The sequence below is a fragment of the Chionomys nivalis genome, chromosome 15 (assembly GCF_950005125.1).
Source record: "Chionomys nivalis chromosome 15, mChiNiv1.1, whole genome shotgun sequence".
NCBI classification, from domain to species: Eukaryota; Metazoa; Chordata; class Mammalia; order Rodentia; family Cricetidae; genus Chionomys; species Chionomys nivalis.
Genome location: NC_080100.1, coordinates 25,364,559 through 25,381,090, shown reverse-complemented (window position 1 = coordinate 25,381,090; position 16,532 = coordinate 25,364,559). Strand labels below are relative to the sequence as shown.

The following is a 16,532-nucleotide window of genomic DNA, read 5'->3' as shown; positions in this document are numbered from 1 at the left end:
TGAATACAACATTTTATAAGAGGAAGTATGGGTGTGCAAAAGCACTAGGAAGAAAATGCTTCATTTACATGTGTGATTGTAATCGCAAATGGAAGTTTCTGTCTCACCTGGTCCCTCAGCCATTTAGCCCCAAAGAAACACACAGAGGATTATATTGATTATAAACTGTTTGGCCTATTAGCTCCGGCTTATTACTAACGACTGCTTACAGCTTAAATTAACCCAAAATTCTTATCTATGTTTAGTCACCTTTTATCAGTAAGGTATTCTCATCTTGCCTCCTCTGTCTGGCTGGTGACTGCATCTCAGCCTTTCCTCTTCCCAGAATTCTCTTAGTCTGGTTGTCCTGTCTATACTTTCTGCGTGGCTACTGGCTAATCAGTGTTTTATTAAACAAATATGGGTGACAAATCTTTACAGTTTACAAAGCATTATCCAACATGTAATGGCATCCCTTATTTCACTATGAAGGACTAAAATTGGTTTACCTCTCCACGCTACATAGGACTTTGGCGACAAACTGTCACGTGAGGCCTGCAAGCTACTCAAGAGACAGTCAGGGACTAGACTCAAGAATTTGTATTTCCCCCTTTCAGTATCCTGAGGAAATGGAGTCATTGTGTATTGTACCTTCTTCACTCAGACGCAGAGGTACTGTGGGCTGCCGTTGCCCACGTTCTAGTCTGCTGTATAGATATTAGAAACAACTCCATGACTTCACAATAGATTTCAAAAGAGGCTGAGAAATTCCTTGGAAATTGTGTCAAAGTAGGAGTTATCTTATTCAATCAAATGTTGAGCTCAGGTGTCTTAATTTTCCCTACCTAATGATTCAACCAGTTCTAACTAATCGCTACATCAAAATTAATACGAGTGCTTGTGAACACATGCTCATGCATGCCCATGGAAGTGAGAGTGAGAGAGGTCAACAGGCCATGAGGATGGGAATGGGGCTTCCTGATTAGTGCCTTCCCTATGGTACACATTGCAGTTGGGAGGAGCTGGGGCTGCCAGCGAATGTATCTGTGACTGAGAGCTTCCTGCTGGCTGTACACAGCATCTCGCACACCAGGAATATTCACATCTTTAGCTTGTTGCCCCCACCTCCTCTTTAGAGACATTCTTCCATAGTGGGTAGACACCTTTCTGTGTTGTAGTGGTTCCTGACCTACAGATACCTGCTCATTGTAGCCACAACTTAACAATTTCTATTCACAGAGAATCGTCTAAAGAACGAGACAAGAAACGGGAAAAGGAGGAAAAGAAGAGGTTGGAGCTAGAACGGAAGGAACAGAAAGAAAAAGAGAAGAAAGAACAAGAACTAAAGAAGAAATTTAAGGTAAAAGCTCACTTGCTGAAGAGGAGTGCAATAGCATCATTTTGAAGTTTTTTTGTAACATTACAAGAAAATTTGCCAAGTTAGAGAGTTTTTTAATCATTGTTTTGAAACAATGCTTTTTGTTCAATACACCACCTTAACTCTACCATCAAAAATGAAAGAGGATAAAAGAAATCCAAATAAAATTTAAGTAGTTTATAATTGGCGGGTACCCAGGGATTTTATGTTGATTGAGGAAATGAATACCTCATTACTGTGTGGCACGCATCTGGAACCACACACATAGATGTCCCAATGGCAAATCACATAGACCAATGAACACAGTGTTCCTGCATGAACTACATTTCCTTGGAGCTACTAGAGGTGCTGGGATCTGAATCTGAACTATACATTTGCCTTTAAGACTCATTTCTCATCTCTTACTGATTTCTGAGAGCTGCTGTCTCTCATGCCGCTTCAAATGCCTAAATTCCCAACCTGTATCTTCTCCAATATCTGGTAATTTTGTCACCTCTATTGCCACCACCACTGTGCTTCATGCATGGTTAAACTGTCTTAGCAATATCATATTTGATGGCATAACCCATCTGGTGTGTTCTGGTGCCTGCCTCTGAAGTATTTGGAGTGATGATCTGAATTACAAAACTAGTCTTCACTTTTAAAGAAATTCATACCATTTTATTTAAAGAGTTACTTCTTTAAATATTTATTTTACTAGAGGATTCAATGCATGGAATTATAAAATATGACTCGTGCCTAACTTCCCAGTACATTTGTTATGTTAAAACAAAAGTTCAACAGCATGATGCAAGGAAAATATCCAACTTGGAGTCATTTGGATCAACATGAATTCCAATCCCAGCTGCACATACAAGCTCTGTGCTCTTGGACTTACTACTTATCTCTTCCGAGGTTCAGATTCTTAGTCTTTAGAGTGAAAATAAATGACATTTTTCTATAGTTGGTTATGGGGTTGAATGAAATATTATATAAAAGCCACTATATCTACTATGAGTTTTCACAGTTTTTGAGAAAAAAAAGCTTTTTTAAGTACAAGTAAAGTTATGATTGCAATGTAAAAACTAAAACATTTTACTTATGCAGAATGCGTGACTACCAGGATGTATATTCTTCAAGTAAAAATTAATTTAATTCATATATATATACATTGTACTTTTCATGCAATATTGTTCATAGTTTTCAAGGATTTGAGATTAATTTGGAAAAATAAGTAATACAGTGTTTCACACATTCATTCACATAATATTGCTAATCACTAAAACAGAATGTAGAAGTCATATCAACAGGTAGGAACTCAAGCGTTGTCAAGTCTGGGACCTTATAAGCTACATCCCACCCAGGTGCTGATAGACACTGGGGTTTGTGAAGTGTGAGCATCCATCAGAATCATAGCACATCATAATTCAATGTAGATTTTTCTTTTCCTTTCCTTTTGCTGACATATCCATGTTTATTGACTGCTAAAACAAATTCAAGATAATTGAGAAAGTCTGCTCAAAAACTGGCAAGATGATATGTATTTCACTGATGTAGTAAGAAAATGCCAGCATGTAACCAGTTCCCATTCTGAACACTGTATGGATTCCAGTCCAGTGCAGCTGCAGGAGATCTGTAATTCAAATATTCAAATTACAGATTGTTCACAAATGGAGGCCAACTGGAATAAATCCAGCTTAGCCCAAAACCTTTTTTATTTGGGTCTGCTTTTACTAATAAATTCCATAACTGATATGGTAGTTGGCTATCAACCTATGCTTTAAAAATGTTTTTGATGGTACATAACTAATATGTCACACAATTGATGACAGCATAGACTCAACAAAATAGTTTCTCCCCCAAAATATCACAATCCATATTTTTTTTATCAAAAGATGAAAGACACCTTATCGAAGATACCAGTTTAGCAATAGAAAGTTCACGTCTAGGGACTTATGCTTAAGACATATTATACTGCTATTAATAAGCCACCATGCTATCCAGAATATTAGTTGCAAAAACGTTGCCTAGTATTTGTTTACTATTTTTGAAGCTATTTCTAAAATGCTACCTTATTTGTAGCAGATAGTATTTACTACAGGTTTATATTCAGCAAAAGAAAATACTGAAGGAAGGAAAGGACAGACGGGCGGATGTAAGAAAGGGTGGGCTAGGGTACATGAGGACATACACGGTGCCCTTTGATTAGATGTTTTCTCCAGGGTGCTTACGTTCATCAGATCCCCGCCACTCTCTCATGATCCACAGATACATGCTCTCCTGTTCTTTGTTGGTCTTGCTGCACCTAGGTGATTTTCCCTCGACTCTTTCACCAGGAATGACAGTTGTGGGATTGGATTATTGTCTTTCAAAATTGTATTCCTTAGTGGTTTACTGTTATGCTTTTCTGTCATCTTGTAGCTAACAGGCCCCATTCAAGTCATCCATCATGCAAAAGCTTGTTGTGATGTCAAAGGAGGAAAGAATGAACTGAGCTTCAAGCAAGGGGAGGACATTGAAATAATTCGCATCACAGACAACCCGGAAGGAAAATGGCTGGGCAGAACTGCCCGGGGGTCATGTGAGTGCACCTTCAAGGCTTCAAGGGCTGTCCTCTCTCTATCTCTATCTCTCTCTTTCGTTCTCTCTCTCATTCTCTGTGTTGTTTCTGTAATATTTTTGATTAGTTCTTTGAGAATTTCATATAACATATTTTAATCACATTCCTCTTCCCCCACCCAACTCTTCCTAGATTCAACCCCTCTTTCCTTTTCAACCAACTTTGTGTCATTTTGTTTCCTTTTTCTTTTTCCATCAATACCAATTGACACTGCCCGAATATTCTTGGATGTGTGGCCTTTCTCTGGAGTGTGGCCTATACCAGGGGCTATAAGCTTAGGGAAAACTGACTCTTCATTCCCCAACAACTAACAATGACTAGTTGCTTCTTGGTTAAGGGGCAGAACTTCATGCCTAACTCCTGACTCATGCTGGGATTTGATCTGGCTGGGTCTTGACAGGTGATCTCTGTCATAGCTGCTGTGAGTTACTACGCACAGCTGCCCTGCTGTGTCCGGAGGACAGTTTCCTCGTAATCATCCTCCACTTCCAGCTCTTACGTTCTTTCTGCTCCTCTCCTGCAATATCCCTGAGCCTTTGGAGGACACACACCACCAAAGGCACTTCATTAAACAATGAAAAGATGTCTTCGCTTGCAATCTTGGCTTACAGACCTCTGCATAGCCACAAGTTTTCTGTGCTCTGTCAGACGCTTACTCTGTGGTACTTTTAAGTGAGCCAAGAATCAATTTGAAGATTCTAAAGCGATTGGCATAACACATTTCTTCTAACAGAAGTGGAGGACATAATGGCCTTTGTCAAATTTTACATTGTTCCTCACTAAAAAGAACTACATTTGCCATTTTAGACCTTTTTTTCTCTCTACTTACTCAGTAGGATTCTTTTTCCTCTCGACATGCTCAGTAGCATGTTCCTAACATGAGGCATGTGGGTCTGAAAGGCTCTAATGTTAATCCAAAAAGAACATATGGCTAGGGAGATCACAGGCTCTAGGCGGGAACATGGGTGTGCGCATGCGCATAGCCTGTGAACCAAACCCAGCGTTTTGGGCATTCGTGGCTCCATTCCCACCCCTAAAGAGAAACATGCAAGAGTAGATGAACAACTGATACTTAAATTATAACTCTAAAGTGTTTAAGCTCTGGTTACCTGGACCCTTTTCCCTTTTGGTAGATGGCTACATCAAAACGACTGCTGTGGAGATTGACTACGACTCTCTGAAGCGGAAGAAGAACACTCTCAATGCTGTCCCACCGAGACTTGTTGAAGATGACCAAGAAGTCTACGATGATGTGGCTGAGCAGGAGGCTCCCAACAGGTGTGTGACACACAAAATGTAAGCCCATCACGGAATGCTCTCAATCGCTACACTAAATCACCATGTACCACAACCCTAGCTTGAGTGGAAGGCCATGGGAAACTCCATTGTCTTTGAATTTACTTGTTGTAAACTTGAAATATAATGGGCTGTATAGTTGTGTTAAACATGTTGTCTACTACAAAGCATTTTTAGAATATTTATTATGATTTGAACTTAGGGATATATCTAAATGAGTATGATTTGGGAATCTATGGAGTAGAAGATATAAAGTATAGTTCCCTTTTTTTCGCCCTTCAGTCTCTGAGTCTAAATGTGTTTTCTGTCATTGCTTGAAAATATAACAGAAAAAGAATGGCCTCCCCTCCATTCCTACTCCAGTAGACTCCTTAAAAGTCAAATGTCAGTCCACTACAATCCCTAGATAATGACTATCTATTTTCTCAGCTACATTAGAGCACCATTTCCTCCTACAAAAATAAGCACGCTTTTATAAAGCAGAGGAACAGAAACAGAACATCCTGTTCAGAGTAGGAAACAAAGGCCATCTTCTCCCTCGTGCCCATTATTGGTTTCTCATAACTAGACTGAAATAGTTGAGATCTTGGACTCATAAAGAGGAAAGGTTTGTGGATCGCACGTGCTGCATGTTCTAGTCTGAGATCAAGCCAAGTGCATACACTACATACAAATATAAATAAATTCACGCTACCGATGAAATGAGCAAATGGTAGCTCTGCTCCTAGCATATGACATTCTCGAGGCATTGGATATGAGACTCTCCAGGAGGAAACACATTCATTAGGAACACCAGTCACCCAGAATGCACTTGATTCTAAGTATTGCCTCATGCGCAGATGCGACAGGGAAAATAGAGATGAAGATGAAAAGCAGAGAGGGTGCATCAACTTCTCCACAAATCAGCTTCTAGAGTGTGGTGCACCAAGCCTTTCTACAAAGTTCCCTTGGCAACAGTATGCTTTTATTTCTAAGTTAACCAAAGATATGCATCAGGCTAATTCCTCCCACTAGCCTGTAAAAGTAATGTAAAGATTGGCACTATTATATGGTTGTCCTGTATCTTGATAACGTCAAACTTACTGGTGTTGCTGGCACTTTACCCAAAGGTCAAAACGGGGTTGGGGTTGTTGCTAGGTTCAAAAAGGGCTAAGCCCTTGGAGTCCTGGATTCTTTCCTGCAAGATGGTAGAACTGGACAAATAATGTCTAGGTTTTCCCAGTGCCCACGCTTGGCTCTCGCACGACTCACACAGGAGATGGGGGCAGAACACGTAACACTAGATGCTAAAACAGAAAAAGTTCTATTAGGGAAATAAGTTTTTTTTTTAAGGTGATCTGGAATTAGAGAAGTAGGGGACACATCTTATAAAAGTTCCATCAAGGTCACAGCTTAAAAGTTTTTTCATAAAATAAGATATAATGATACTAGATTAATAGTCAGATACTGTGGTTCTAAGATGCTGAAGAGAGTTGAATTAAAGGCAATAATAATTGTCCTAATTGACTCCTAAAATAACACACAGTAGTTTTTAAAGTAATTTCAAATTTAATGTGTAATTACAGAAAATTGCTTCTTGGGAAGTTTATTAAAAGCACGCGGCATAATTGCTGTGAACTATAGTACCCTAACCCATTGGTTCTTGCTCGTTGTGTATTGGCTATGTTATATTGCCTTGTCAGGATGCATCTACTACAATGAATGTCCTTGCTCTTCAAAGGTTTCATCCAAGTTTTTAAAAGAATGTTAACGTAAACAGTCGTCTCAGTTTTTGAATTTCTCTGCTTGAAAACTGAAGAATTTATACATTTATTATTTCTGCTTTGTTCTCAGCCACGGTCAGAGCGGAAGCGGAGGTGAGATGAAAGCTTTCTATGTCTGCGGTCTTGAACATGTTTGAGTATGCTCATGCAAACACTATTTGGCTAACAGTAAGAGGGATTTTTTATATTCCTATACATAAAGGATTTTAAATTAATTTTATTGCTCTATATCCGTTGTACATGGTACTGATTTCTATAAAAAAATTTTGTTCAAGTATATAATGAATTTATCATATTTCCCCAACCTTTACCTTTCCTCCTCTTTCTCTCTCCACCCCTTGGTCACCTTTGTTCCCCTAGACAGTTTCTCTTCTGCTTTCTTGTCATACATACATATATGATCTTATGTAGCTATATAAAGCCTAAGAACCAGAAATGAAAGAACTAGTGGAATTGTTTAAAGATTTATTTATTTGTTTGTTTGTTTATTATGTATACAGTGTTCTGTCTGCATGCATGCCTGCACGCCAGAAGAGGGCACCAGATCTCATTATGGATGGTTGTGAGCCACTATGTGGTTGCTGGGAAATGAACTCAGAACCTCTGGAAGGGCAGCCCAGAGTACTCTTAACCCCTGAGCCATCTCTCCAGACTCAACTAGGGGGATTTTAATGTGGAAAAAGGATTGACCAGGAGTCTACAAGCACCAGATTCCAGTCCTGGTCACCAAGTGACTGTGAGGCAGTCACTTCTGCCTTCCGGGTTTGCCAGGGATCCTAGCGTGACTCCACTCCCAGTGTACCTGGGAAAGTCCTGGTTTCTGCAGACTGTCTGAGCACAGTTAAGAATAAATAACGCCCCTTGCTTCCAGAACTCTCCCAGTGTAGATGGCAGACTTTATAGCTACCTTGGTGGTGCCTGCTAAAGACACAGGCAGCAAAATCAAAAGTTCAAATTCTCACACCAAAAGTTATATTTCAAGGTCGTTTTCCTGCACATAGAAGGTTGCCAACAAATACTCGTTGATATAACAAAGGTCCAAAGAACAAAACACAACAAATGAAACAAGAAAAGGGTCTGATCTGCTATTATGTATTAAAATGTGGCCTCTCTTTTCAGAGTTTCAGCTACTCTTAGTGTTCGTAGAGTCACCGTTCATTCCATTACCAGCAATAAAGATCAGTCTTTTTTTCAACGTCTGCTCACTGTTAGCTGAATTTTTCTTACTGCCTCCTCACTTCTCTCTTTTCACGAATTTGACTTCCTCTTCTGTTTTATAGGTTCTCCTATTAATTCTCACACATTCGTTTTTCATAAATCCAGAGTACCCATCATCATCACTTATTTCATTATTATGGCTTTGGCCCTAAAATGTTTTAAAAATAATCTATAAAGCAACTGAATTATTAACTACCCATGTGATGCTGGGAAATTTGAAAGTTTTCTACTTAAACAGATAATATGAAAGCATCCTGCATTCTGCATCCAAATAGGGGAGAATTAGTATCAAAACCAGAGTGACCTATATTTGAACAAATTGCGAAATTGACAAAAGGTTTCTTCCCTCATCCAAATGAAGGTATGTTCCCACCGCCACCACCAGATGACGACATTTATGATGGGATAGAAGAGGAAGAGGCTAATGATGGGTAAGAATAATCATGAATTGTCTTTTTTCTTGCAAAATATAACATCCATGGAAATCTAGTTTTCATTTCTAGATAGAATTAAATAGTAGAAATTATTGCTTTTAATCAGTCCTAAAATTGACAGTAAGAGTACATCAAGAATGATAATTGTATCACACTATAAATGAAATGGTAGATTGGAGAGAAATCTCAATTATGAAGAAAAAGATGAAATGAAAAGAGGGCAAATTAGAAGTGCAAATTAGTGTGAATATTTTTACAAACATTTTCCAATCACTTATCTATTAATAATTTACTTTTACAAACATCTCTGGAGTTCGTCAGTTACATGCCTAGAATGTTTTCTACATAATAACATAACTATAGCTGGATTCCAGGGCTCACATCTGTAATTCTAGCACTCTAGTAGCTTAGACAGAAGGATCACTACAACCCAGGAGTTCAAGGCCAGTCTGAGCTGGTCAATAAATCCCAGGCTAACCTGGGCTGCAGGGTGAGATCCTGTTGCAAGTATATTGGGACCATTTGCTATTTATGGTATTGAATAGCTAATCCTTTGCTTAATATTAAGTATCTTTATTTTGTAATAACAATTTAAAAGTCTTTTAAGTTAAATTTTCTTTCCATTTTAAAATACAGTTTTTAAGATGTAGTAATTATTTTACCCTCATCACAAGTAATATCAAGTAGACATTTTAAACGTAATTCTAACTGACTTGACCTAGCTTTACGTTTTAGGAACCTAGGTAAATCTTACTGGATAAGTAAAAAAATGACCAGCCTGATGAAAGAAATACTCACTCACCAGAATTTATACTTAGCAGCCCCATATTATTGGCTACAATGACCTACTTACTGGTCAGTATAGTGTAATTATTTGAACTCTGAATGCCCACACAATGTCTTCGTGGTCTGCTGACTATCCCATTCTGCTCGATGCCTGATGCTCCAAAGACCCAAGCTGCAGGGTGAAGAGAAGACTAACACGTGGTCCTGGGGGATTTTGAAGATGTTAAAGGGAAAGGAGGACAGGAAGAAAAGTGTCCGAGAGAAACCTAAAGTCTCTGAGTCAGACAGTAATGAAGGTTCATCGTAAGAGTCAACTGACCGCCTTCAGTGCACAATAACTACACTAATACCGGTTTAATTGAATGCTACTAATATTGTATAACCAATAAGCACATCCTGATGCACTTACACCACTTTACTGATATTTTCCATTAATTATCTTACATTCATCTCGTAGTGTGTATTAATTACATGAGAGGACCCCGGTTATGCTGAAATTATCATGTAATTGTAAGATATACTTTACTCTCCTTGCAAATTTGCACAAAGACACACACACACATGCACATACTCATACATATTCAAGCACAGATAGTCATTCATGAACATGCATGCTACTTAGGATTTCTCCAACCTGTATGACCCCATCTAAAACTTTATTACTATTGCAGCCTACATTTTACATTATACTGACCACTTTGAAAACTCATTATCTCGAGTAAAAGTTAATTTTGTTAAACTAAAGGACATAATTTAGAAATTTTTCTGAATATAATATTGAAATTTTTATAACTGTTCTACAATACTAATTTATTATCTTAACGATATACCTATATAGGCTTATTCTCAGCATTTCAATTTTATCTAAATAAATTTATCTAATTTATCTAATACATAAATTTTATCTCCCCATCCATCCCCAAAACAGCCTCTCAATATAAATTCTATGTATATAAATTGGAAGGATCGTAACCATGGAGAGCCTTTCTGTTTCGCCTTTTGAAAGTGTTCATCACATTTCACTGAAATCCTTTTGGTTGTTTTCACACTCGCATTCCTAATTTTATCTGTTTTGGTAGAGCACCAGAATAGCAGTCAATAAACGGCACACTTCAGAGAGTACACAGCAAGAAGTCTTCTCTTGAGCGACATTGCTCAAATACGACCTTTACCTGGAGTAAAGGGAGAGACGTTTTCCGTCCTCTCTTCACATTACCAAACTCTGAGTTGAGGTTATTTGAGTGAATATTCTCATCTTCTACTTTAACCGGTTATTTCTGTGCTCTACATGAATCTTTCAGAGGTGTGTATGTGTGTGTGTGTGCATGTTTGTGTACGTGTGTGTGCGCGCGCACGCGTGTGTAGCTGTCATACTTCGGGAAATAATAAAAACAAATGTCCTTTTCTGCTACAACTAAATACCACCTAATCTTGGTTCCCTCCCACTCCTCTCCAGAGCTCTCACTGCCTGGTTGAAATATACATTCCTTTCTTGTTCATCATTGTCCAGTTTGGTGTAGATCTGTGCATACCAGAGAAATGAGGTCACATGCCAATGACTGCTGTTGATTTTGACTCTGTAATTTCAGTTCTCAATTCAAATAAACAATTTGGGCCAGACCTATGGACAACATGAGGCTACAAAATACTGAGTCCACTTAACATACTCTGGTGTGAAAATATGCCCAAACTATAGAGCAAATCTGAAATATTGGTCTAGTGACTGGGTAACTGGTTGTTTATGTTCTGGGTGATTTTTGAACAACAAATTACTTCAAAACTAGTCTCGGTAAATGTCAAATTGATGGCTAGAGACTAGTGGGAAATGAAGGATGAGAAAGGTATGGTGCTCGCCAGATTAACCATTTCACACCTCTAGAATACTGACTCTCACACTTCTCTCACATGTAAAGGGATTAATGCCAAAGTTTATGTTAATTTGATTTTAACTGTGCTCTCTCTTTTTTTTTTAGTTTCCCTTCTCCTCCTAAACAACTGGGTATGTAATAAAACCTGTGTGTTTTACAAATTATTTCTTACACCTGAGCTAGTGAAGCATTGAAGGTCATCAAACATTGAATGTACCTGCTTTAAGTCCTGACTGCAAATGATAACTATGTCACATTGCATAATCATTTTCACCCTGGATGGATTCCAATGACCCAATAATAGAATAACAGACTCAAAAAATAAACACATAAAAAATAAAAAGATTCACCTATCAGATACTTCTCATTGTTGTGATAAAACACCACAATATTTCTCCCAGAAGCAGTATGGCCAGACCTGTCATAGCAGAACATCCCTTGCTATCAACCTCTGTATCAGATACTTTTCTACTACAACAATGTACCTTGGTGAAGGCAAGGAGGCACGAGCAGAAAAACTGAGGCCTCGCACCTTGAGCCTCAAGTAACAACAGAGAGTGAACTGGCAATGGTGCATATCTTTTCAACTCTCAAAGCCACCTCTAGTGACAAATCTCACCAAGGCTATACCTGCAAAGCCTGCCCAAACAACAGCACAAACTGGGGACCAATTATTCAAATGCCTAAGACCATAAGGTGCATCTTATTCACACCAGCATAGACGGCTTCAAAGTATTGATCTGAAAGGCACTGAGGCATAGAGATAAGAAGCAGGTGATGGACACCAGCATCAGCTGACCCCACCCCAATTCAGGCCATGCTGAATATACACAGTTGCTACTTGAAAGTGTGTAAAAACATGCAAAAGACACACGACCAGACACTTTCGGATAGTCTCCCTCTAACTCTTTGGGGGGAAAGGGTAACAGTGTCTTCTTTGTACAATTTCAGTCGTCATTTTGAAAATGCTGCTGGGACAGATCTTTTCAAGATTTTTTAAAGTTTCTCTGAATAAAATCTTGTCTCCAAAAACATTGAAAAGGCTTTTTAAAGAGTTTACCTACTTAGATTCATATTCTTTTAAGTATGCTGATGGTGGTGGCACACACTTTTAATCCAAGCATTTGGGAGGCAGGGGCAGATGAATCTCGATGAGTACAAGGCCAGCCTGGTCTACAGAGTGAGTTTCAGGACAGCCAGGGTTACACAGTGAAACCCTGTCTCCAGAAACGAGAGGAGGGGAGGGAGGGAGGGAGGGAGGGAGGGAGGGAGGGAGGGAGGGAGGGAGGGAGGGAGGGAAGATGTCCAGCTGGTGACGTAGCTCAGTTGGTAGCACTATTTGATCCCCAGCACTTCACAAGCCAGGAATTGGGGCCATTCTCATTCAGCCCGCCATACCAGTCATGGCAAGTTTTCTATCAGTGTTGTTTCTCATCACTTGATATATATTATCTGTAGAAATAAGATTTTCCTTTGAAGGCAGTACAATCATACTATCACTGTCAGGTGATAAATTAATATGGAACAAATCATTAAAAGAAGATGGTGGATGATAAATGATGCACACAGCTAGATGGGTAGATGGGGGGAGACTGACACAGAGCTATACAGATAGGATCAGTGACATAAAGAATTTCTGCCTACTTTCTGCTGCCAGTGGCCAAGAGAGTTGACTTTTTGGCCACAGTTTTTAAGTCTTGCCAGTCATCCATTGATTACACTTGTAGGATTTTATAGTCACAGCACTATTCTAGGGTTGTTGGTTTTTCCCCTCAAATAATGATAGTTGTAATCATATTCACTGGTTTCTATTGTTGCTTTGTTCACTTATTGATTGTAAGATAAGAATGTCCCCCTTCCTTCCTTCCTTTGAGAAGCAGACAATGCCTTTAATAGAAATATATACAGCCCCCGAGAAATCTCTCATTATCTTGGAGGCAGTCTTTGGGTTTTGATAACATTATTAAATGTTCACATCAAAATTTAAATTAGCAACACTTCAAAATTTGGTATTCTGTCTTTTAATAGATGTGGGAGAAGAAGTTTACGATGATGTGGATGCCTCCGACTTCCCTGCTCCACCCACGGAGATGAGGTCATTAAAACGTTTTGGTTACCATGTAATGTTGACGTGGAGACTGCTCAGCAATATTGGACTGGAGTAAAACTCCGGCGTGGTGTGTGTGTGTGCCACGTGCGGTCATGTGGTCTCTGCTCCTCTTTGCTCATGCTCTGCTTATTTCTGAACACAGCTCTCAGCTCAGAGCTAAGTCTGCTAGCAAGTTATCTTTAGCTGCCCCCCTCCCACCCTTCCCCGTCCTTTCTCGTGACCTCAGACACTGATTCTGCCCCCTGTTCCCTGACTAATCTCTGCTGGTTGCTGGTGACTCACTGCTGTCTGTATTCCCTAATTTACTGGGAATGTATACTTGAGATTCTGTTCACAGTAATTTCATGATTCATCTTCTCTCTTGTTTTACCCTTTTCCCCAACATTTTTCCTTGAATGTACTTCCTTTCTATCTCAGCCCTCTTCATTCTTCTTCCCTGTCCTCCATCAATGGTTACAGAATTTGTTGCTTAAAAGAACTTTCATGTATGTCCTTTGGGATTCTCTAAAGTTTTATGCACATTTCTTTTTTAAGTAAACAGTGATCACTAACTTCAGTTTATCCGAGGTCTGCATTTAACTTTAAGGTTAAAAGCATATGAAAAGTAGTTAATATCGGTTAACCCAAAAGGAGTGCCCTTTGAAAATTTTTCTGACGTAGAATATAATGTACTAAAATACTTGCTCATTTTTTAATAGCTGTGCGAAGTGACCTGTGTACAAAAGCTAGGAAACTCCAGCAGTGCCCTCAAGGAAGAGATGAATGAAAAAAAATGGTATACTTGATTAGTTAAAGGGAAAATCTTACATTAATAATTTGAGTCATGCCTGCTGAGCTGTACTTAAGAATGCATGAGAGAACATCAAGTATTTAGTCTCACCACGTTAAGCCAATTTTACTAAACTAGAAACAGTATCAAGATCAAAGAAACTGAAGGCAAAATATGCCACTGGTCACAAAGGAAAATCAAGTTCTCCAGGCAAAACAAGCAACACAGATGAAAGAAGGCCTGCCTCCCCTTAGCTGTCTGTGACAAGGAAATCTGCTCTCAGTAAATTGTTCATCTTAATAGTCCTCACCACCAGGATCTTGTGCCTGACTCTGATGGATTTCAATAGATTTTTCTGTCTTATATTACTCTGGAAACATCCCCACATTCCATGAGCTAGCTAGCTCTCCGGGAACCCAGAATTCTATCCTGGCCCTTTTCTTGGAGGAAAACAAACTCCAGCTGATTAAACTTGATAAAAGATGACTTTTTTTTTCCCTACCCATTGCTTATTTTCAGAAATTAAAACAATTCTATATTTTAAACACAGTATTCTATTTTGGATAAGTTATTTTCAAAAATAGTTTGTGGAGCATTTTCAGCATTCATCCATGCTCTGATCATCCCAGAGAGCTAATCTAGGCCAGCAATTTCACAAGTGCCCAGATCAAGAAAGGCAATAGATCCTAGGGATAGAAGCAAGACTGGAGGTAGAATGGCCCTCGTTCTTTTCACAGTGAACAAGATAAATGCTTAAAAAGAAAGAAAAAAAAATAGAACCAAACATTTTAAAGAAGCCACAAGCAATTTTTTCTAAATAATCAAAATGAAAATATCAGTGTCAAATTTCCACTATTCACAAATATTCTAATACTTTAAAAAAAAAAAAAAACCCTCCCTTCTACGGGCAGTCACACTTCTTCCTACTCTGCCTTGAACTTTTAGTTCCCAGTGAGCAATTTAATGAAGTCTCCAAGATAAAGCTCGACTATAGACTATATTAGCTATTATCTTTAAGATGCTCCCTTATGACCAGCACTTCCTGTCTTCGGTGCTGCCTCCATTTATTTCTGTAATATTTCTCTGCCGGAAATCAAGTCTAGGGTGTGCTATGTGAATGCTCCCCCACTGAACTCCATTTCCTCTCTTATAGCTCCCTTTTAATTAGATGTGAAAATACTAAGTTACATACATTTTATAAGTCATAAAAACTCAGTTCTTTAAAAAAGCATTTTGATCTTTTTTAGTAACATTATCTCTGCCATTCAGCTTTCTGCAAAGAACTAGGAAATGCATGGGGCTCAAGTACAGGTTTAATCACACGAAACCGTGGTATGAAGCTCTATTTCACCTTATTCGGTTTTATGATGGGTTCAATCTGACCTTTCACTTACAGTTTAAGTCATGTGTATTATTTAATGATGGACCCCTTCTACATGTCAGAAACCTGTAATTGATTATAACAATCAGTACTAAACTAAAAACAACATTGAACAAAAATTTATTATTATATGATGGGCATGGTGGCACATGCCTTTAATCCCAGCACTTGGAAGGCAGAGGCAGGGGGCAGATGTATCTCTGTGAGTTTGAGGCCAGCCTGGTCTACTTAACGAGTTCCGGTGTATATTGTAAGTCCTTGTCACAAAAAAAAAGAGAAGAAAAACAAAAACAAAAAACAAACCATTGAAATTTTTTTAAAATATTTATTTATTTATTATGTATACAATATTCTGTGTGTATGTCTGCAGGCCAGAAGAGGGCACCAGACCTCATTACAAATGCTTGTGAGCCACCATGTGGTTGCTGTGAATTGAACTCAGGACCTTTGGAAGAGCAGGCAATGCTCTTAACCTCTGAGCCATCTCTCCTGCCCCACCACTGAAAATTTTAATATTAAGAATTAAGTCTCAGGCTGGGTGGTGGTGGCACATACCTTTAATCCCAACATTTGGGAGGCAGAGACAGGTGGACCTCTATGAGTTTGAGACTAGTCTAGTCTACAGAGGAATTTCCAGGACAGCCAAGGCTACACAGAGAAACCCTGTCTCAAAAAAACAAAATAAACAAAAAAGGAGAATTAAGTCTCTACTATGATCGTTTATTTTCTGTTTCTCAAATTGTTGGTTTATGTATGTTCTGTTACCCTAGTCAAGGAATTAATGTTGGAAAGACAAAAACAGAAGAAAAAGATCCCAAGAAGCTAAAAAAACAGGAAAAAGAAGAAAAAGATCTCAGGAAAAAATTTAAGGTATGTATTATTTAATACCATTCAGAGATCGAAGTACTGATGAAAAAAATCCAAAAATTTCAAAATGACAAAATATATTCT

At 38.6% G+C, this 16,532-nt stretch overlaps 1 protein-coding gene across 5 annotated transcripts in view; it reads left to right on the top strand.

The window, feature by feature from the left end:
- The window catches only part of Fyb1 (FYN binding protein 1), a 130,603-nt gene that overhangs the window by 101,274 nt on the left and 12,797 nt on the right, over positions 1-16,532 (top strand). Inside the window, exons 7-15 of one of the 5 annotated variants that reach the window (XM_057790178.1) lie at positions 1,219-1,339; positions 3,758-3,917; positions 5,090-5,234; positions 7,086-7,108; positions 8,595-8,664; positions 9,619-9,756; positions 11,427-11,452; positions 13,350-13,416; positions 16,352-16,451. In XM_057790178.1, coding sequence (XP_057646161.1) covers positions 1,219-1,339; positions 3,758-3,917; positions 5,090-5,234; positions 7,086-7,108; positions 8,595-8,664; positions 9,619-9,756; positions 11,427-11,452; positions 13,350-13,416; positions 16,352-16,451 — 850 coding nt within the window. Of the gene's footprint in view, positions 1-1,218; positions 1,340-3,757; positions 3,918-5,089; positions 5,253-7,085; positions 7,109-8,594; positions 8,665-9,618; positions 9,757-11,426; positions 11,453-13,349; positions 13,417-16,351; positions 16,452-16,532 lie in introns of those variants that run through there. The other 4 variants (XM_057790177.1, XM_057790182.1, XM_057790180.1 and 1 more) reach the window with 4 other exon arrangements.